Raw genomic sequence first — 21580 nt, 5'->3', positions numbered from 1 at the left:
TATTTTGAGTGGGCAAAGCAACAGCGGTCTGCTTAGATCAGAGCGCAGAGGGATGCCGATGGGCTTAACAGGATGGCCCACTTCCGCTCCCCCTCGGTTGTTAAATGACTGAATGTGATACCTGATACTGTGGGAGTGGCCAGGGGTTACAGTTGCTATCCCAGACATCTCTGTGAAGAGCAGCTGCCCCTCCTTCCTCCTCCTTCCCTTTCCTCATCCACAGGGAATGAGAAAACCACAGGAATGCCAGGAGAAGAGGGCAGGTGGTCCTGACAGGGCAGGCTTCAGGAAATCACTGTCATGAGGCATCTCATGCCTCATTGGCATCAGACAAAATTCACTAAATTGAATTGTCCGGCTCTGCCTCGTTATAGCAAATCCAAATAGTCACTGTGCTTCATGCTTTTACAAGCATGCAACCCTCACCAGGACTCTCTGTGTCGCTGTGTCTCTACCTGGCCTTTTGTCCCTCACAAACACACACCTACCCCGCTGGACCTATAGTAGAGTTTGCTATGTTTATATTTAGATATCTTGTGACCATGGGGGGACCAGGAGGCACACATTCTCCATGTGGGACAGCAGCTGACGAATTCCCATTCACACTCCCACACATACTGTATGTACCCATGCACAGTCACTCACTTGTTCAGTGTGGTAGCATGTGAGCCATGAGGTGCAGCAACAGGGCAGAAGCAGGTCATGTGGAGTCACCTTCCCAGCACACAGAGCTAAATGAATACTTTCTAAAAGGTCGATGTACATGAAGGGAAAAGGAAAAAAAAGGTTAGTTAGTTATTAGTTAGTTAAAACTGTAGTACATAACTTTTGATCCTAAACAAATGTCTGTTAGGTTCAAACCAAGACTGTGTTTCTCAGTATAGCAGTATTTAGATCATGTGTCTCGGCCGGTGACTTTCACTCACTTGTTTTATTTCAAGACAGATGGAGGCAACAGCAATATTGTGCTAGTAAAGTGAGAAGGCTGCAGTTTGGATTAGAACTGAAAACCGAGGCATCCTGCGCTGGTCCTGTATACTCACAAACACTACCACAGTCAGGTCTGATAGTACTGATTGACATTTTCAGAACACAGCATATAAATAATATTAGATTTTTTCTGAAGACCAAACAGAGGTTGAATAACAACATATCACAAATAAAAATAACATATCAACAACCACAAACATCACCATAACAACAAGTTGTGCACTGCAGCTTTAAGTTGCAGTATATTGTGTGTCCTTCAATGTTTTAAGGATTTTCTACCACACACATACTCTCATGATACCATGCATGACAGAATCTGATGTCAGGTGTCTACTGTAAATGGAAAGCACTGACATGTATGTATTCATATTGCTTTTTTCCACCCAGGATTCAATTCTAATATCAATCTGCCAGGGAGGGAAGAATGTGGCTCTGCCCCGACTTCACCATCTCTGCCGCTACAGGACAAGAACGCCAACAACCACACCCCCCACTGCCCAATTCCCAACCCTGTAGAGAACGGCAACCAGATCTCCAACGGTAACAGCCCCCCCGTAGCACATTTAGATTAAAATCCCAGTTTTTATGGCGATTACCTTTTTATTGTCTAAGTTGTTTCTTGATAAATGTGAAGAGCCACATATATTGTGGTGTGATAAATGGTTTAGCCCTTACCAGCTACAGCAGGGTTGACATTGTGTCCTGTTGATACACTATGTGTACAATGTAGAAGAAACTGACACAGTGAATTAATACAGTTTAGTTTCACCTAAAGCTAAGCTGAAAGGCCACATAGTTCTAAATGAAGATCACACTGCTGCGGTAATTAATGTCCTCAAAGTCCATTCAAGAGGCTAACAGCACAGATTCAGGGTGTGACAATGTAATTTACCAGACTAATCTGCTTACTCTCCTTTTACCCTTTAGCTCAGGTCACACCAGAGTCACATCATGGCGTCTGGAATAAAAGGGGAGGAGGGGTTACCAAGAAAAACTATGTATGATTATGACATATTGTGAGAAATATGTAAGGGGTAACACAGATTTTTTCTGTGTTCTGCGTGAAAGTTTCCGACCCTGTGCCATATGCCTGTGTGTGAAAAGTGAGATGTCCTTCAGTCTGTACCTGTCTGTGTGTGGGAGCACTTCCAATGCACTGCCTGCGCTTCATAACGTGCTTTTGATATTGTGTTCAGGGTCACTGGAAGAAGAGAGTCACAGCAAGTCAAACTCCTCCAGCTCCACCTCTTTACACAGACACATGGACAGCCATCATACTCAGGTAAACACACAATGATAGACACGTGGCGTGTGTCAAAAAGATTTTTGTGTCTTTTTTTTTTCTTTTTACCGTATCTTTCATTTCCTGATGTAACACACACACACGTGAGTGGCATGTACATACACATGCTTACACACTTATACCACCACAAACACAAACTTATATAAGATTATATGAACAGCACATGTATATGAGGACGGCATTTTGTTTTGGGTTTCTTGACATTTAGAATGGAGCGGAAAGTGGCCTCCATTGAATAACACGTATCACTCATGACATGTGAGCTTTCTCTGGCTTTGTAGACAGGAGTACAGTTACAGGCTTGAATTTACACACACACACACACACACACACACACATAGGATTGCACATCTGTCTTTTTAAGGACTCTCACTGACGTCCATTCATTTGGACAGCCTAAACAAAGCCTTATCGCTAACCTTTTTTATCATCATATAAAATTGATAAAAAATAGAAACAGCAATGAATCAATCAATACGATTCTTGTATGGCACACACTTGCACATACTGTATCAATACACACAACAAACACATTCACTGCATACAAACAAAGGCTGTAACAAGAAGACGAGGACAACCATTTTCAAATAGTAGATCCCTTTGCAGAAACGAAGACAAAAGGCTTCATCAGCTTGATCACACTAACAAGATGGTTGCAGTCCACAGGGAGAGCCAGCCATGACTGGCAGAGAGAAAGCCCTTATGACTCGTGTGCTCTCTTTTGATCTGCTTTCTTTTTGAAGTGGAAAAAGATCCCCCTCTGCCCATGTGATAAATAGAAAGCAGAATAATACTCCTGATGCCCCACAGCCCTTTAGCCCCTGCGTCTCGTATTTTAGGATGCAGCCATCTCCCCGAGTTTCCACGTGGAAACTAATCGAGATTCATCACAGTGTGCATCAGTCAGTGGTCGAGTTTCACTATCAGTGGTGCATTAAACTCAAGAATCAGCAGAGTACGTAGTGTCCCACTTAGGGAGTGGCTCAGGACACATCATTTGTAAGACACTGCCACAGGAGATGTGAAGGCACACAGTGTACAAAGCGCTCAGGTTGATGAAATGTTGAGCTCCTGCTTCCTCAGCAGGAGTGGGCTCCACTAATGCATCTATTTGAAGTGTAGTCTATGTGTGTGTGTGTGTGTGTACAAATGAAGCCTGTTCCAGCAAGTGATTTGATATTTAAATTGTTACATTTATTTTGTTTCAGAAAATGTGAACTATTTGGCCTCTCTCTTGTGTCTGAGTGTTGTTTTTACTCCCTCCTTTATCTTGCAGAGGGGACATCTCAACTTTTCTCCGTTTGGTGCGGGGGCTGCCCTCTAAAACAGCGAGGTGGGGTGGGGGGGGGGGACAATGAGTGTTTACTGGAAGCCCCGTTGGCATGTAGAGATTTGGTGAGTGTGTGTCATGCCTCGCTGCTCTCCTCCCTTAATGGCAGTGTCTTTCATAGACCCAGTGTGGGATCGTGACAGTCATGATCTTCAAACGACCTCAAACATTTTGAGTAAAGTTTAGAGGAGTTATTGTCCATTTCCAAGTCTTTTTGTGACCTGAAAAACCATTCCTTTATGTAGACTTGAAACCTGGTAATAAAGATTTGTCATGATTGGATGATGAATTCAAAACAGTCATCCAATTTTATGGCAGGGAAAAATGTTTTGACACAAATTTTGTGAATTTTCGATTTAAAGCATGGGTCTATGGAAGAAAAAAACCCTTTTGCAGGTTATCATCTCAGCTTTACCTCCAGCTCATGTTCACTGTGCTTGTTGCCCTTTGTCAGAGTCAAGGACAAAGAGGTAGATCATAGAGTCAATGTCACATATTCACACCCCCTTGTTTCTGAAAATAAAAACTGCAGCTCTTGGGCTCAGACACTCTGCATCACACACTGCCTGCCAAAACTGAAGACTTCCCTGATAACGCTGTAATCACATTGCTTCTTCTCCTGTGGAAAATATAGAAAATCTATAGCCAGTGTCGCTCTGTGCAGTGCTGTAGGTTACTGGAAAGAAAATGTCAGCTACTGTATCACGGATCGAGTCAGATCGAATCATGCTGACTTGGTAATGGCTTTATGTTTTCAGGTAATCTGTCCATTATTCCCATTCTTATGAGCACGATACCTCAAGAAAACCTTGATGGAATCCTTACAAATTTGGCACAAATGTTTACTTAGACTTAGACAAAAAAACTGCTTATATTTGAGTGACCAACGGTCAAGATTGCAGTGGCGTTACAAAACATCTTGTTGACCTGTTGAACATTCAAATCATCAATTCAATATGCTCATATCATAGGAATATGGACAAATGTGTAATCTGAAAAATGCCAGTCAGCAAGGGAATACATCTGATAGTATTAGCAGATGGTATTGCATCTTCAAAGGAGCATCCAAAACCAAAAACATGTGGATTTCAAACCTTGAGTCAGTCTGTTCAACAAAGCAGAGCTGCAGTTTTTACAGTTGCTTATTCATCTGTATTTTTCCGTTGCTAAATCCATCACATGGACCATGTTTGGACCTTTCCTCACTCTCTTTGTTCCAGCATCGTTGTTGTCATGGGTGATACATGTAAACAAGATTTAGGCAAAGAGTTTTCTCTTGAGCGTTATTCTGAGATACTGTTGCCCTTTGTTTGATTTAGTTTTTATCATAGTTACAGTTGAAACATGCATAGAGATGCTTTCATCTTGGATCCTTGCTTTAGTAATTTGGTATGCTTTTTTTGAACTGGTTCATTAGCATGTGTTCATTCAAGAGGAGGGAGCACATTTGACCCTGAAAACCTTTCAAAAGATTGGAACGTATTATGTTCCATTCTTCTATAATGCAGCATTAATAGACCTAATTGGATAAATAAAAAAGGAAAGGATGTTGGAAGCAGTGGGGGTGGAGTAAGTGGGCTGCTTGAGTTTGAGTTTATTTCTGTAGTTAGTAGTCTCAACTAGTCATATGAGGGATAGAGAGCCAGCTAAATGCTTACGTGCTGCACCTATTCATGTTCTCTGTTTACCTCTTCAAAGTTCACAAGTTGGGGAAAAGGAGGACAGGCCGAGAACCTTAGATTCTCTGCATTCATTAAAACATACACATAAAGGAGTAAAACTGCCATGCTACTTTCTCTGAAAATGATTTTCCCATCCGGTGAAATTTCCAGGAAAGAGCTCCTAAGTAGGCCATCAGTGACAACAGACATCTCTCTCTCTCTCTCTCTCTATCTCCACAATTCTTCTGTTTGTCCCCCTGGACTCTGCGATTCAACAACAGAGCAAGAATTTTAGAAATGCTACTTTTATAGTGACCCTTCCTGTGTGGTTGTGCAAATGATGGCATCTGTTGCACTTCGATGATGAGAGGAAACAAACGCTTTGTAATTACCTTGTAATGTATACAGTTTTAGGTGCATACACAGTAGCTTGTATTGGTCTTTTGCAATAGAATTGTGTGTGTGTGTGTGTGCATTTTTATGTCGAGAGGCATGAGGACATAGTTGCACCCTGTGACCTTAGGGAGCCCAGTCTGTGAGTGACAGTTTGGAATGACCACTAGTCATCCCACATTATCATATGATTACCATAACATTACTTACCCATTAACATGCACATTTAAATCTGGATTGGCTCTCAGCCCCTTGCACACAATTTGAGAAGTAGGAGGTTGTTCGATGGAGGAAGGCGGAGTGAGTATCCTCAGTCAGGTGTAGGCTACTATGTGAAAATGAGTGCAGCAGTTTTACTGCATTTAAAATAACTCATATCAGTTTTGATTGATGAGATAGATGATAGTCTGTCTGCATTCATTTGGGGGGTGTTGTCAGAACCAATGAGACAGAAGAATAACAACCACGAGTTTCCGTCAACAACCAAACCCTGAAAACAATCATCTGGGAGTAGACAACTGCACATACAGTATGTGATTGGCAATACCTTGTTGGATGTTTGGAAAACTTCAGACTGTCAGTAAAGTAATCCCATTCTAAAGAAGAATGAGGCGTTTGTGGCTCTGTCGACTGAACCCAAGTTGTGATATTTTTGTACAGAGATTGTAATTTTTCTTTTAAAAAAAATATAATTGTCTCTGTGTGTGTGTGTGGGTGTAAAGTCATGTACTGCAGAAGGACATGGTGTTTCCACTGTTCCAGTAGCCGGTGTTCCTGGCTGGCGCCAGTGCAGAGAATAGCCTGGCAGGGAGGTGTAAATTATGGATTAGGTTGTTGACTATTGTGCTTGTGCAAGCAGTCAATCTGTGTATGTGAAGTCAATGTACAAAATGCATGGAAATGTTACATTATACTGTATTTACTGTTGATTTAGGTCACTGCTACTATTCCATTAAATATTAAAAGGGCAGGATGGGGCAGAGCAACAACATTAGACGTGGTATTTTTTTGTGTATGTTCAGCAGTTTTTTTTTTTCCTGTTACAGTTCCTATTGTAAGACCAAAACAGGAAGGAAATTATCCAACTAACAAATATTATGTATAGAATCAGTCTGAAGTCTGATATATTTGACCTTTCTGTGCCACAGCACCCCATTGTTATTAAAGTTTACAAACATTTAAAACACATTAATAGTCCGCACACAGTTACATAGGATGATGTGGTCCTTATTTATTGTATGATCGATATGTAGTTCATTATCACTCCCATATTGTCCTGGCACATATTTTTCACTTGACAGATTACATTGATTATTCATCAATAACCATATTATCCCCAACTATTGTTGTTGTTTTGAATCTTGTTTTTCTGCTTAAATGTGCATATTGTCTGGTTTCTTTGCTCCATATAACAAAGAAAATCATTAAAAATGAATAATTGTAATGTGTGGAAAAAAACAACACATTTGAGAACATCAAACACCGATCAACATTTTTCAACATTTCCTGACATTTTATGGACCCTTTCCAGTAATCGAAAGATTGATTGATGATTAGCTACAGCCCTGATCTGTAACTATATATATATATAGTATTGTCAAGCCATTTTTCATGGTTAACAACCTCAGTGGGCTCATTAGAGCTGAGTGTCACAGACAGGTTAAGTCAGAAAGCACCGAGACACAGAGTCACAATTTTTCATTTTGCTGTTTTCATTGGATTTGTTGACAGTAGGAAACATATGGTTCACAAATGGTAAGATATTGCCAGTCCTGTCCTTTAAATCTCATCTGTGAGCATGAAGGAAGAGGTTTTTTCTCTCTCAGCAGGCCATCAGCTGCCACCATTATGATCTCCAGTTCCCAATCCGATCTTGATCATCAGGGCCCCATCCTGTCGCTGGTATTACTGACTGAGGGAGATTGGAATTTCTTTCTGATTGATTTACGAGGGTATTGACTGGCAAATGATTGATCATGTGCTCTATACAGACCATTGTGTGTGTGTGTGTGTGTGCTCTTGTGAATTTGACCCGAGTGTCTTTGAGAAAGCAGGAGAGCCACTCAGAGGTGCTCACTGCTTAGGGTTCCCACTGTAATTCACAAGATCTCCTTCCAGCTGATGTGCATTCTGCGGGCTCCAGAGATAGAATATGGAAATGAGGTGCAGTTAGAGCTGTCAGTCAAAGACGGGATCCCCCCCGCCACCCAAATGCTTCCTGTTGTATCTATGGTCTCATGAGACGGGTCCTCGCCAGCCCCAGATTCATCTCCGTGTTGTTCATTAGAATGATTCATGAGAAAAACTGACCCGCTCTAAGGAGAGAAATTCATCCCACTGATCACTGGCTCTTTCACGATGATGGATCAGACAGAAATGTCATGTTCTTCTTCTTCTTCTTCTTCTTCAGTCAGTGGTAATCTCTAATGGAGAGGAGATTAGAAGGTGATACACAGTGTCAGAAAGATAAGAACAAAGTTTTTGTTGTTGATTTGTTTAACCACTGTTTGTCATTCATACTCTCTTCCTCGCTCCCGCCACAGCTTGGTCATTTCACCTTGTGGTCATTTTAGCTTTTTGTCATCTGCTTCCCTGCACATTCACAAACGTGTCCTTTCTAGGGCTGGGTATTGATTCAAGATGTTTGAAGGATTGTTATCTGGAATTTGATACCAATTCCAGAGCAATATTTTCCAGAGCCAATCATGAGCACTGTTAGATCTCAGTCAAACACTATGCTGTATGAGTATTGGCTCACAGATGCGGATGAGATTAACCCTAGTTAACAAAATGTGATATCGAATGACAACACCTTTGGTGGCACAGAGAGAGTTCAATACGCAGCCCAAAGTTCAGTCGATACCACAGAAGTAGTGAAGCTCGATACCCAGCCCTTGTGTCCCTATTCAGCGTGTGATTTGAATGTAAACACACTCTAATCCTCTCTCCGTCCCCCTCCTCCTCTTCAGGTGTTCCAGCGGTTACGTCTCTCCAATAGGAATGAAAGTGCCACCCTGGGAGAGATTCTGCGGTGGCGGCGTGCGCAGTGTGAGGGGCGGGGTGAGTGGAAGCACCGCCCACCACCACAATCTCCACCCTTGCCCCCCACACTGCTCTGGACCAACAGGAAAGCCTCTCCATAACAGAGGCCGTGTGAAGCAGTCACATGTATTGACCCCGAACTTACTCTCTCTCTTCAGCCAATACTCGCACGTGCTCTTTACACTTTTTCGGGGGGGGGGGGGGACCAAGTTGAAGGGGCTGAGCTGAAACTCCAAAGCCCCAAAGCGTGAGCTGAGTCCCTGGGCTGAACGTCCTGCCTCTCTGCTCGACCTCGACTGTGGAAAAATGCCCCCGACCTTTATCATAGAAGCGCAGCACTGTGTGACACTGACGGGTGTTATCAATGAAACGTGAGTGGGAATCACACAGAGATTCACAGGGAGATTGGGGTTTATTTTGTGATCAAGATCAAATATTTTACTAACGAGAATAACGCAGATGATGTTATTATTTATCTCAGGTCTTATGAGATAAAAAAAAAAATCTATGATGTCCACTGAGGGATTAAAGAGCAGCATTTTCACGGCTGTCAGATATGAAACGGCCCTTTTGGTTTGTCTGTGTCTGAGTGGACCATGATGCACTGCTGCACAGGAAGGATCTCCACCCCCTAAAAACATGGTGCTGATTTTACGTGGCATGCTGTCCTGTGATGTTCTCATGAGTGCTTGTGGGTGTGTGTGTGTCTGAAGTTTACAAGTCCACTGATGCTGTCAGACACTGTCAGTGTTCAGCACCAGAGCACATGATTCGAAATGGGACCTTTTTCAGGTACACAGCCTCACTTAGCCTATCATGTATGGTCTCTAAGTGCTACTAAAGCCCTGGCCATGTGCAACCAGGGGTCAGGGTAACCTCAGTACTATCCCAAGGTGCACTTCTTCTCCCCACTGTTACCACCAGCCTTCGAGGAACAACCACCTCCGGCCAAAATGCAAACTACTGCACTTACCTTACTACGAGAAGGCAATCCAACACAACAACCTACTTTGGTTCAAAGGATAAAGCTAAAATAACAAAAAAAAAAAAAAGCCGCAAGGTATACGGTTCATGTTGTGAACATGACACTCTGTGCCAAAGTGACACATCTTATGAAATATATGTCTGAAATAACAAGTATACTTGTAAAATCCAGTCGTCCTCAAACGCTCATATGTACAGAATGACCAAATCAAAGCTGTTCGGGGGTTAAAAGGATCTAAAGAAAATGAAATAAAATAAAAATAAAAAGAGGGGACAAAAAAAACAGTCCACTCTGGAAAGTAGAATCTTAATAACTCTTATTGTGTCTCATCAACGTCTGAACAACATCTGAACGGCCATGTGTTCGGTGTTGCTCAGGAGACTGTGCAGAGCTCAGGAACTCACGCGCAGATGAACTCCATTATTGTACAGAGTCCCCCATCTTTGGTGAGTCCTCACCTCCGTGTCCTCTGTTCACCTCCTTTCCACACTTGACCCCAACAAACTGACCCCCACCACGCCCCCCAACACCTTCCTAATGGATTAAACCGGCTCTACGGGTGTTTCCATAGTAACTGCTATGTAAATTGTGACAATGTGGCGTACGTTGTAGCTTTTACTATGACGGAAAAAGCACAGTTTGAATTGAACGACATGGGAAAGGTGAGATCACGCCGTCTAGAATGGTGAGATGCAAGAATGTCATGGGTTCGATGCAATGACTACACTGACTAAGGTAAAGAGAAGAGGTTTATTTTAAAATGTGAATATCTTGGGTTTTTTTTCTGAATGATTGTCTATGGCTATGAAATTCTTTATACTATTATATTTAATATTATTTCTTCCCCCTGCCCTTGAGCCTGTTGTTCTGTTCCCTTAATGCAGGGCAGATGTTTTCATATGGATGTTTTATTGCACAGTATTTTGCGTGTTTTATCGTGTTGACTTCTGTAATGGGCTGGGCATGGCTCAACAAGGTGTTTGATAACATGCCGATCGGTCTGAATTATTAGAGCCACAGAGTATCAATAGCTCTAATGGATTTCTCATTCCCACTGATCACCCGCAATGTGTCTGATCGATTTCAGCCTTACAAATTAGCAGCGCCTTCACCGGATCAATGTCTGCTGCTGTCGATGAGTTTGAAGGTGCACAGATATTCAAGAGGAGTTAGAGGCCACTGATATTTCACTATCAGCTGAGCTGCATTTTGGAGACTGACTGGCTAAATGTATGGATGCTTTTGTTTTTCTTCCCCCCCACTGCCTGTGCATATCAATAAAACCCTTGCGTATCTTATTACTGGAACATGCGCCTGTATCTTAAGAGTGTACCTGACTGCTTAATGTGATTACAACGTCTTTACAACTTATGTATGCACTTCATTTTTAATTAATGCAAGACTATGATGATAAGGTATTGATTTGCTTCATGCGTCACACCTTGGTGGGCGTTTGCTGCATTTTCGTTATGGTGCCATTCGGTTCATTCACACAAGTATTTATTCCTGTGGTCAAACAAAAGAGACAAAAACCCAGAGCAAGTACGTCGACACTGATGTCAGTGAAGGAGCCTCATGTCATTGTGATCAGGGTTTTGGTTAGACATGTGCATAGTATGTTATATGGGTCAGATGGGTCCATATTTCAAATATTCACTGTATTGTATTTAGCTCTACAAGTGTAGCTGCTGTGCTTCCACGTTTAAAGACTGCTAGAGTTGTGAGGAGCTGATGATCGACATTGTGCGAAACCCTTTTAAAACAGCGTGAATGTCACAAACGTTCACTTCTGTTTAAAAGTTACGCACCACAGCTTTAAAGCACATCATTGCTCTCCACTGTGCAGGACTGAGATTCTTTTTATTTCAACGGCTCTCTAATGTGAAAAAACATTTCCAACTGCACTGTGAATCAATTCACTGTTCCCTTCTTGGCATCTGACCACTTATCATCCACTTTGAACTGGTGCTCCAATGCACATATTGGCTCTATCATATACACTCCCTGATGACCCAGGTCAGACTATCATAGGCATATCAAACCCCGGCAGCCACATGACTGCCGGTCATCGTTGTTCGTCAGGAATCCTCTGCTCTGAGATCAGCTCTCTGGTGCTACAGTCAGTGCAGAAAGACCATCCTGTTGTCCCCAGTCCATGTATAGTCGTCCAGAGAGAGAGAGAGAGAGAATATTTTAGCACCTAAACAGGGGCATCTCACTGCCTTTCATAGTGTTTTTGTTTTTGTTTTTTAAATTGTAATCTTTCTTTTGTACATGGCATACGTACGTTTTAAACTGCATACATACCGTACGTGTTTGTGGAAATAAAAAAGATCGTATGTGATATTTCATAATTATTATGTTCCCAATGTTTTATAAGTACTGTACCTGTACAGCAATAAAGCACAATTGTGTCAATGCCAGTCGTTCATGGTCGTGTGAGTGTGTGCGAGAGAGAGAGAGCGAGAAAGGTAATGCTTACCAATGACAAGGCTAAAAAAAAACAAAAAACATTGTGGGTTTGGAGACTTGGTACACAAGCTCATCAAGCATTTTATGATCTAATGGGTCAAGTTGACCTAACTGCACTGTATTATGAAGTTATAAAGTGTAATCTTTATCAATTTTTAACCTTAAAGGATATTTATGACAATTTTGCCAAAGTCTGTTTGCAGATCTTGCAAAAAAAACCCAAAAAAAAACTCCTGCACATAATACTTTTTTTTTATTTGCTCCACAGGAGTGCTTTAAGTGGTGTCCTTTAATAAAGTCATTTTGCGTGCACAAGATTGTTAAATTAAACTGTGGGGGCTGAAAACTGCATGGGCACATGCTACTAGAGGCTGGTTTATATTTTAGCTGAGTTGTAAAATCTCTGCCGGGTCCAATCTAGTGTCTGTGTGGTGACGTTTCCCAGGAGAGGAGGCTGCCCTTCCAGGTATTTTAACCTGCGGTGGTTTCTGTTTAGAATCAGGTCAAGACAAGCACCAGTTATGTCAGCGGAGCAACTGAACTGTGTCTTCCCACATAAATAATCCACAATAGTAACCTACAAGAATCCTCAGAGTGTGGGAAAGTGCTGATTCATGCACTGCCAGGTGTGTGGAGTGTGTAGTCCAGGATCAACAACAGAGAGGGGGAGATACTGTATATACAGCTGGAAAGGAAAGTGGTTCAGTCTTCACATTGTTGTAACACAACTGAATATTGTTCTTTTCAAGCAAAAGCTAAGAATACTGGCATAGTAGTAGTTTGATTTTGTTTCTGGAGTACACACTTTTAATTTTCATTTTTATGAGTGTGATAATTACGCAGATAAACCTTGCGTCTTACGATTGAAATACTTGTGTATTTAAATGATTTCATTAACAAAAACAATCATCTTGACTCTTCTTTGTTTACACCGCCACAGTGTCTGGAGAAGCTTCAGCAAAAATGAGCGGTGCCAGTGCTGGTTTCAAGTTGTCAGCATTCAATGGGCACTTTGAATCCACGGAGATTGAGCAATATATCCCAGAACTTGACCCGTATAATTCCCTAGTGGCCAGAGAGGACATTATTCCAGACCTGCAGTATTCCAACATCTTCAACTTTTTGATAAACGTTCCCTCATTCTGCTCCAGAGAATGCTGACGAAGCATGTCAAATAAATAAGCTTTTAAAGCTAGTCAGAGATTAACTCCTGGTATGAAGTGATCACTACACAAGTGGAATCTGTTGAATCTGACTTCTGTGCTGTCTGCCAGTGAGTTTAATGGCAGTGATCCACTCCCACAGTCTCTTTGCATCTTTGGTGATCCTGTCAAATGCTCTCCTGTATCCTTGGTTTTGTCATCCCGGTGCACAACAACAGTTATCCAGCATCTTTACTTTTTATTAATGAAGCTGACATATGTGTCACTGTATGTATGGATTTGTATAATCTGTATACAGTACCATCAGCTACCTGAGCTCTACTGGGTGAGTTCAGTCAATACAGCCAATCATACATTTTTAATTCACTCACTCACTCACTCACTCACTCATCTTCTACCGCTTTATCCTCCACATGAGGTTGGTGGGGGGGCAATCCCAGCTGACATAGGGACCCATATGGCCCTTTTCCACTATGGTCACAGCTCGCCTTACCTCACCTCACCACGCCACGGCACGGTTTAGGTTTGTTTTCCACTACAAAAATAGAACTGCATGAAACTGCAGTGACTTTGTTTTACTAGTGACTTGTAAAGCAGTTGTTTTCAGTATAACTGATACACTAGAATCAGTTAATTAAACAGATTTGTTCAGTACTGCGTCCATGGCCGCTAAAAAAAAACAGACTCCTCTGTTAAATATTGAGATTTTAGACATTTCCCTGGTAATTGTTGGAGATGAACCCACGTTTTTAGGGTTGTTAAGTCTTTTTAACTGATCTACAGTTCGGCACTGTTCGGCTTGATTCTTGTGTCGGGCGTCTCTTCCTGTGAAGACACTCTGACCAATCGGTGGCCGTGCATAGAATCGCCTCAGCTCGCTTGGATCCTCGCCAGTGCAGGTATTAAAAAAAGTACCTGGTGCTATGCTCGTGGAAACGCAACTTAACAACCAGCCACTCTCACACTCACACCTACGGTCAATTTAGAGTGTCCAATTTGCCTATTAAATCATTAAAACAGTTCAACTGGTCTGACTCAGTTCAAACTGCTTTTCAGCAGCACATAAAAACTAATACAATACAGGATAAAAAAAAACAAAAACGAACAATCAGCAAGAATAAAGCAATAAAACGGCGCATCACACCAGTGATTAAAGATAGCGTTTTTATGACTGTTTGAAGTCTGAAACAGAAGTAGTTGCTCTAATCTACACGGCTGTCGTCATTACATTTATATCTTGTTGATTTAGGCAGAAAGCTGACCGACTCAGTTTTGCAGTTTGCTAAAAATAAAAAGGGATCAGAAGGTTGTTGTTCAGGTCACCGTGGAGAGCAGGGCCGTTTCCTAATTTATCCCCAGCACTAAAAGAGGCCATTTTGTCATCTATTCCAGGTTGAAAAGGTCCACCCCTACACAGCAAGAGGGAGTAAATGGCCACGAGGTAATTTGGACCAAACCGCCCCCTGATGCTAAACCAATAAGCCCTTAATCAAACACACAGTGCCTTCTTTTCACTCTTCCATCTGGGGCACTGAATGTGGTCACCTTTGCAATATATCTTCTGTTTCTCCTGATTCTCTTTGGTGTTCATCACCTTTGTCGTCATTTATGAGGTCTCTGAGGGCTGGACCTCGGCCTTTTTTTTTCCTCTGAGATCAAGGCTATATTATAAAAGACATTAAATGACTGTCTAAGTCTATACTGAGGGGCTGTAAAGATAGTGGACATTGCCAACATAGTCGTCGCTTGTGTGAGGGTGGAGCGAATGATTGTGTTGGTATTCTGAAAACTTGTCGGTGAACACAGTGACTCTTTGATTATTTTTTGCGGCACGCAGGGCAGCTGAATGTGATACAGGTGACTGGATAATTCACTAACTTAATAACTACCAGACAATTTGTCGCTCAGTGCTTTTCTCCCGCCCCTCAGACATCATCTGATCATGCGTGATCATGCTGCCTTTGATAGTTTCCATCCGTTTTAGTGAATGAACAAAGTGTTTATCTATAAATAAACCAAGAACCAACGTCTTTTTACTTAATGATTTCTTTTACTTTCCAAAGTCTAGATCATTATCTGGATTTGCTTATTATATATTATGTATATTATTTTCTTAACCGACATATTATATAATGTTGAATCCCATCCTCGCGCTAAATTTGAGAAGAAACTGTAACTAAACTAGATTGGAAACAGATTGGCTGTGACATAAGTGTTTTCATTGGCATGATGGTATATCCATTGTAACATAATGTGTTCAAGTCAAGGTCACATATTTGAGGTCACTGTACAGAAACACACAGTTAAAGCTGCCACGAGATACGAGAGTGTAGTGTTTAATTTAAGCCAATGTCCAGTAAATGATCTGCTGTACTTCCTAACACCAGAAGCAAGAATGATTGTCCGATAATCTGAGGCTCAATCCAACAACAGAAGGGCCGATGTTTCCAATCAAGCATCGCTTCATGCTGGAGTAATAATACTGTTGTTATACTGAGGAAGCACTGAGCGGTTTGGCGTGGAGGAGGATGACTGCATGTGGTGTGGACAATGAACAGATGGAGGCGAGGTATTGATCATACATCTTTGATTTGGTCCACAAACAACCCCCAATGCATTCACCTGAGACGTACTGATTTACAGTACTGTTTGTCTTTGTGTCTGTGTTTGTGCTTGAGAGAGGGGGGGGGGGGGGGAGGAGCACGAGGGAGTAAAGCAAATGAAAGCTGCGTTCTGAGTCCCCCTGTTTTCTGTGACATTTAAAGGCCATGAAACACTGGAGTAAACATGAGTCCCACCGCTATTGATTACTGGAGGGTCTGTGGGTTTATGTTGTTTATAAACAGCCTGGGGGACGGACTCCTGTCTGATCAATGCGGTGAAGAAAAGGCACATGTCGTTCCTTGAGCTGTGGTTCTTCAGCGGTTTTATGATAGGCAAAGGTTTAGGGTGACGCTTGTAACATACATGAAGGATGGCAGCTCTTTCCCAAGCATTTAAAGGCACCATAATGTCTATCTCCCGGCCCCACTTTACTACCTACCCTAACCTCATGATCCCCCCCTCTCTCTCTCTCTCTCTCTCTCTTACTCTGTCTGCTCATGCCCCTCCCCCCATTCCAGTTTTCACGATCCTGCGTTGACCCCGCTGTTATTTCCCTTTCAACTCCTCAGCCATCGCTCACAATAGGTGAGACTTCTGTGCACTGCTCGCTGTCGGCGGGGAGATCGATACCGTCGTCCCGGCACTGTCTCAATTTTCAATTAACAAGTTTGAGGTCTGTGTCTTCAGACACATCCATCACAGCCGATCAGATAAGACACGCGTTAAAACAAGAAGAGGCACATGTTGCCGCTGTTGTTGCCGTTACACACGCACAACATACACCCACTGCACTTCCTGCACTTATTAATATCTCATGGAGAAGACTGCGTGTGATGTTAAAAGCCTACACTGGATTATATCCAAATCAACAGTCACGTTCATCTCTTTGGAGCAGACGACAGTCAGAGAGTCGAATGAGCAGCACTATAAATCACACTTGTTTGCCTCGCTGTCACCGAGATGCAACAAAACAAACACAATGTTGTTGTCATTGCTTGTGTTCAAATGTGTGTCACTAAACAGAAGCACTGCTTGTTTTACCGCCTGCAGGCGTTCTCTAACTCACTCCTGTCCCAGAGAACTTCCGTAACCTACAGTTCACTGCGGAGATAACGCCGCTGCAATATGTTTTCCCGACACACTTTTCCTCTCTGCGTCTTGTCGTTGCTTTTGCAAAACAAAGTGATAAATCACTGATAGGAGTTCAGTAACAGAAGACGAATTCGATCCGCTCCACCCTCCGTGAATCGAGGCGGCGGCGGCGGTGGCTGAAATCACCCGGCCTCCATCCTTCATGCCTTTCCTCGGCAGTCAGCAGATCAGCAAACGCCGCCTTTAAATGATAAAACTAATTAACACAACAATTAACAGGGCCCTTATACTGCTGACAGAGTCAGACACGTAGATGCACCTTCTCATTCACGCAGACATGCACATATACACGGAAATATCTGTCAAGTAAGGTGCTCACAAAGACTCATAGGGGAACAATTAACTTTAATTGTGTCTGTAACACGGCTACAGATGTACAGACTTATTTAATGCATATTGGACAAATTTAAGGACTAAGGAAAAAACGATGATAATGAAATATCTGCTCCCTCCCGCTCTCTCTCTCTCTCTCATAATATGCAGTATATGTAATATGTATAGCACCACATGCATCTTGGTTTGGTAGAAAACATCAGGGAAAAAATGACAAGATAGGATTCTCTGAATTTATGTCAATAACCTCTGTGTGGTTTCCACGGCAACGGTAGGCCCCCGTCATCGCAGCATAACCATTGCTGCTCTTCTGCCTTAGGTCGACTCCTGCACAGACCTCTCTTTGCTCTACGCCAGATTTACATGAACCGCAGTGAGAAGTGGTGACGTCGGCATCATGCACGTGTACTCACTCAGAAGGTTGTTGGTTTTTTTTTTTGCACATATGCACATTTAAAAGTCACATGGATCACGCGATGGATGAATTCAGAATGACATTTACACGCTGTGAAATGACAAGAACGGGCAAAACGCACAGCGAGCAACGTGGCTCTGGTCATGAGGGATGAATGTCAGATGTTTCTCTCCTTTTGTCCTGTGGGCCCGGCCTGTGCTGCGGCCACGGCTTTTTTTTCCCTTCATTTGTCTCCGCTGTCAGTGGTAAAATGAAAGATTAGAGAAAACCCCAGACCTATTATGCCCCTAACATCTGGGGGGAGATACAGAGTGAGATACAGAGTGGAAAACGCCCTGCTATTTTCTTTTCATCCCTCATATTTACATGGCTTTAAAACAATCTCCCCATACCTCAACCCCTCTCCCAGTTGTACATTCTAATCAGCATCACACCGGGCTGTGGTCGTTTTTTTAATCAAGAATTGGTTAACTGACCAATCAACCATTCATTAAATAATTAAATCTCATAATTGCCCTATTTAAGATGTATAAGTAGTTTAATTAGCATGGCCGGCTCCTCTTTATGGGTTGAAAGAAGAGTTGCTACACTGAGCTGTCAGCTCTCTTCTCATTTACCATTTGAGTCATCTTCACTGTACGGTGAGAAAATTAACTATTAAGTGCACACAAGCACACACACACACACACACACACACACAAACCGGTATTGCGGCTGTGCCTGGAGATAAATAAATAAATAAAAAGAAATAGTTTCCACCTATTCACGTTCTCCATGGGAGGCATGTGTAAGTACTGGTTTTCATCCCTTCTCGATCTGTCATGTAAGTCTCACACAGACACACACGCTCCACATAATCCTCCATCATCTATATGTGAACATGCAAATGTTTATGCCGGATTTGCATTATAATTATTATTATCAACATACAGCATTTATTATAATACTCAAACATGAAGACGCCCAGTGGGGCTTTTCGGTGGAGGAATGAAAAAGACAAAAACAGGAACACATTTCCTCACGTGTGTATGAATCAGGTCAACAATGGTTCAGTCATGACTAAACCTGTTTCTGTGTTTTGCCATGGCTACAGCGGTATGGATCCGTCGTGTTAGCGGTTAATGTTTACAACACAAAAAGGAAGGCACAGAGGTGGTGACAGTTGGAGTATCTAAACCGAGCAAAGTGTCAATCCTGTTTTTTTTGTTGTTGTTTGTTTTGTTTTTTTAAATATGGAGGCTTAATAAACAGCACAATGTTCTATTCCAGTACCGAGACACTCCTCCTACCTCAGAGCTTGTGTTGTGTTAACACTATTCTCCTCTTAATGACACAATTTGTTTTACGCCATGAGCCGAGTCATCATTCCCCGCAAAACAAACACCTTACATTACACACAGAAATTCCATGAGCAGAGTTATGTGCGTTTGTGTCTCTATCATCTGCATTATGATGATCCACCATCCGCAGCAGGGACACAGAGAGTGGAGCCCTCGCCACACTCCTCCGCTCAAATGGCTGACTTGACACTCGCAGGTCACCTTGCTCTCCTTGCATAAGGTGTCGAGAAGCACTCACACTCATATTTGACACTGTGCCACGGGAGCTCGTCGTTCTCAGACTGGGAACAGGACGCGTCGCAGCCAAAGTGGATCTAATTTGGACCGCTTAGCACCCGGCATTCTGCAAAGCTGCCAAAGCAGCGCGGAGAAAAGGCTCTTTCTCTCTGTCAGCTGAGGAACACCGAGTGAAGCATTCTGCTGTGTGCACACACACACACACACACCCACACGTGCACACACAGATTAAACATAGAGCGAGACAGAGTGTTCCACCCTCAGAGCAAATACCAGGCCATTCTTGACAGGAACATTTTTGATAAGTGAGATGTTTTTCATACACGCTGACAGATCACCATACAGAGGTGGATATCAGCTCAGTGATGAAGCTCGGCGAGAGTAATGAATGTCCTTTTCCATCTTGCTCAAGAACTCGGGCCGGCGACACGTTTCCCATATCCGTGCACAGTACACACACACACACACACACAGAGACTAGTGCCCACAATCAAACACACAAACGCAAATACTCACACAAACCAATTGCACTACAATTCATGGTCATGTGCTTTCCATAGCTGTAGAGCGTGATAAAACACAGCCTTATCTGTAACTATGACAACACACTGGATCCACGCTCGGCCCTCTGACGCCTGTTCTGAATTGGAAAAATGTATGAATGGTGTGAGATAGGAGCAGAGGAGGCTGCTGCTGTGGGAAAACAGCACTGCCGATAGCAAGGCCTTTGATAATTCAGGAGATTTCCGTGTAAATCCAGAGGGCACACTGCAGTACGTTCTAATGACCTTGGATTGGATTGTTCTTCCAAACCTCAAAACCATTCATTCTAAGGCAAACCCCCCAAAAAAACAAAAAAACATTGTTGCCCTGACAACTGATGCGGTGATGAAGAGCTGTTCAAGACTGCCTCTGTCGTCATAATGTGACGCATCTAGTGTGGCCGACTGATGTTTACAGTCGTCTTTACACAACAGCTATTGTTTGCACCCAAAACAGAGTTTGCTTTTTTGAAGCAGCCATAACACGAGGAGAGAGGCGCCCATCCCCCCCCCCCCCACCCCCGCTGTCTGCTGTCCTCCACAGACTGAAAGGTCAGCCGGAGAGCACCATAAAGAGGAGGAGAACTTGGTCATTGAGTTCCTCTAAAGTTCAATCAGATTCAGTAAGGGGCCTCATCAGTGTGTGTGTGTGTGTGTGTGTGTGTGTGACTGTAGAAGAGAATGAGATTTTTAGATTATGTTCAATAAACAAAAGGCAAGATACATTGACCCTGAGGCAACGTGACCCCGGGGTCAAAACAACAGGAAGGAAGTCATATGACCCATTCAGGCCCACAGTGAGTAAAGGGTGGGGGGGGGGGTAGAGGCACACGGACAAACAGAGAAGGAGACACAGAGATGGGGAGAGAAAAGATGGAGGGTAGGATTTGTCCTTTATTGTTCAGTCTTGTTTTTCTCAGTGGGACCGGAGCAGGTGTAGACATGCTTGGCGCCTGTCCAGGTGTGGATTACGACATCCAGACCCTGCCACAGAAAATAAGAAGCAGTATGAAACAGAAAGGGTGCAAGTGATAGCCACACACTCAGAAAAGCACAGATGAAGAAGGTAACGTTTTCCCCCCCCTCGTTCTTTAGCTGTGTATTATCATATTTCCACTGGTCAAAAAACACATTTAACCAGGGCTTGAAACAGGTTTTTCACCAGTGGGAATGTGTTCAACCTGCATTCACCCCGGGGTCAAATGACTCTTTAATGCACATGGGTTTTTATCAGCTTTCCCTCGGATTGTCATTAGTGGCAACACAAGACGTTAATATCGTCTTCATCTGCTTCATTTTTGGCACATGTTTATCTGGTCGTGACGTCAAACAGAAGACACTGAACTCCCGGTTGGAAGCCTGGAGATCCGCGATGTGACCGGCACCATGTTGAGGTTTTGCAAAACTGACATCATTCGGTTTTGAAGAACAACAAAATCTAGCGACGGAGACCATAAATTCCTCAAGAAAACGTTTACTGACTTTTGTAAATCAAGTGAGAAGTAGACTCTTTTTCCGATAGGCTCCATGTTCAAACTGGGTTCTTTTTACAACCCTGGTGTCTATTCAATATTTTCTTACTTCCCATTCACATCTTTCATCTTTCCGCCGGTGCAGC

General features: G+C 42.8%; 1 protein-coding gene across 6 annotated transcripts in view; it reads left to right on the top strand.

Moving 5' to 3' along the window:
- Positions 1-8915, top strand: part of myo16 (myosin XVI) — an 89572-nt gene extending 80657 nt beyond the window's left edge. For 5 of the 6 annotated variants that reach the window (XM_058623151.1, XM_058623149.1, XM_058623150.1 and 2 more), the window contains exons 33-35: positions 1378-1530; positions 2187-2272; positions 8647-8915. In XM_058623151.1, the coding sequence (XP_058479134.1) occupies positions 1378-1530; positions 2187-2272; positions 8647-8820 (413 nt within the window). In that variant the 3' untranslated portion in view covers positions 8821-8915. Of the gene's footprint in view, positions 1-1377; positions 1531-2186; positions 2273-3569; positions 3689-8646 lie in introns of all 6 variants that reach the window. The other variant, XR_009239805.1, reaches the window with a different exon arrangement.
- The last annotated feature ends 12665 nt before the right edge of the window (positions 8916-21580 follow it).

This window comes from Solea solea, chromosome 2, assembly GCF_958295425.1.
Source record: "Solea solea chromosome 2, fSolSol10.1, whole genome shotgun sequence".
Lineage (NCBI taxonomy): Eukaryota > Metazoa > Chordata > Actinopteri > Pleuronectiformes > Soleidae > Solea > Solea solea.
This window is presented reverse-complemented; position numbering and strand designations above follow the sequence as displayed.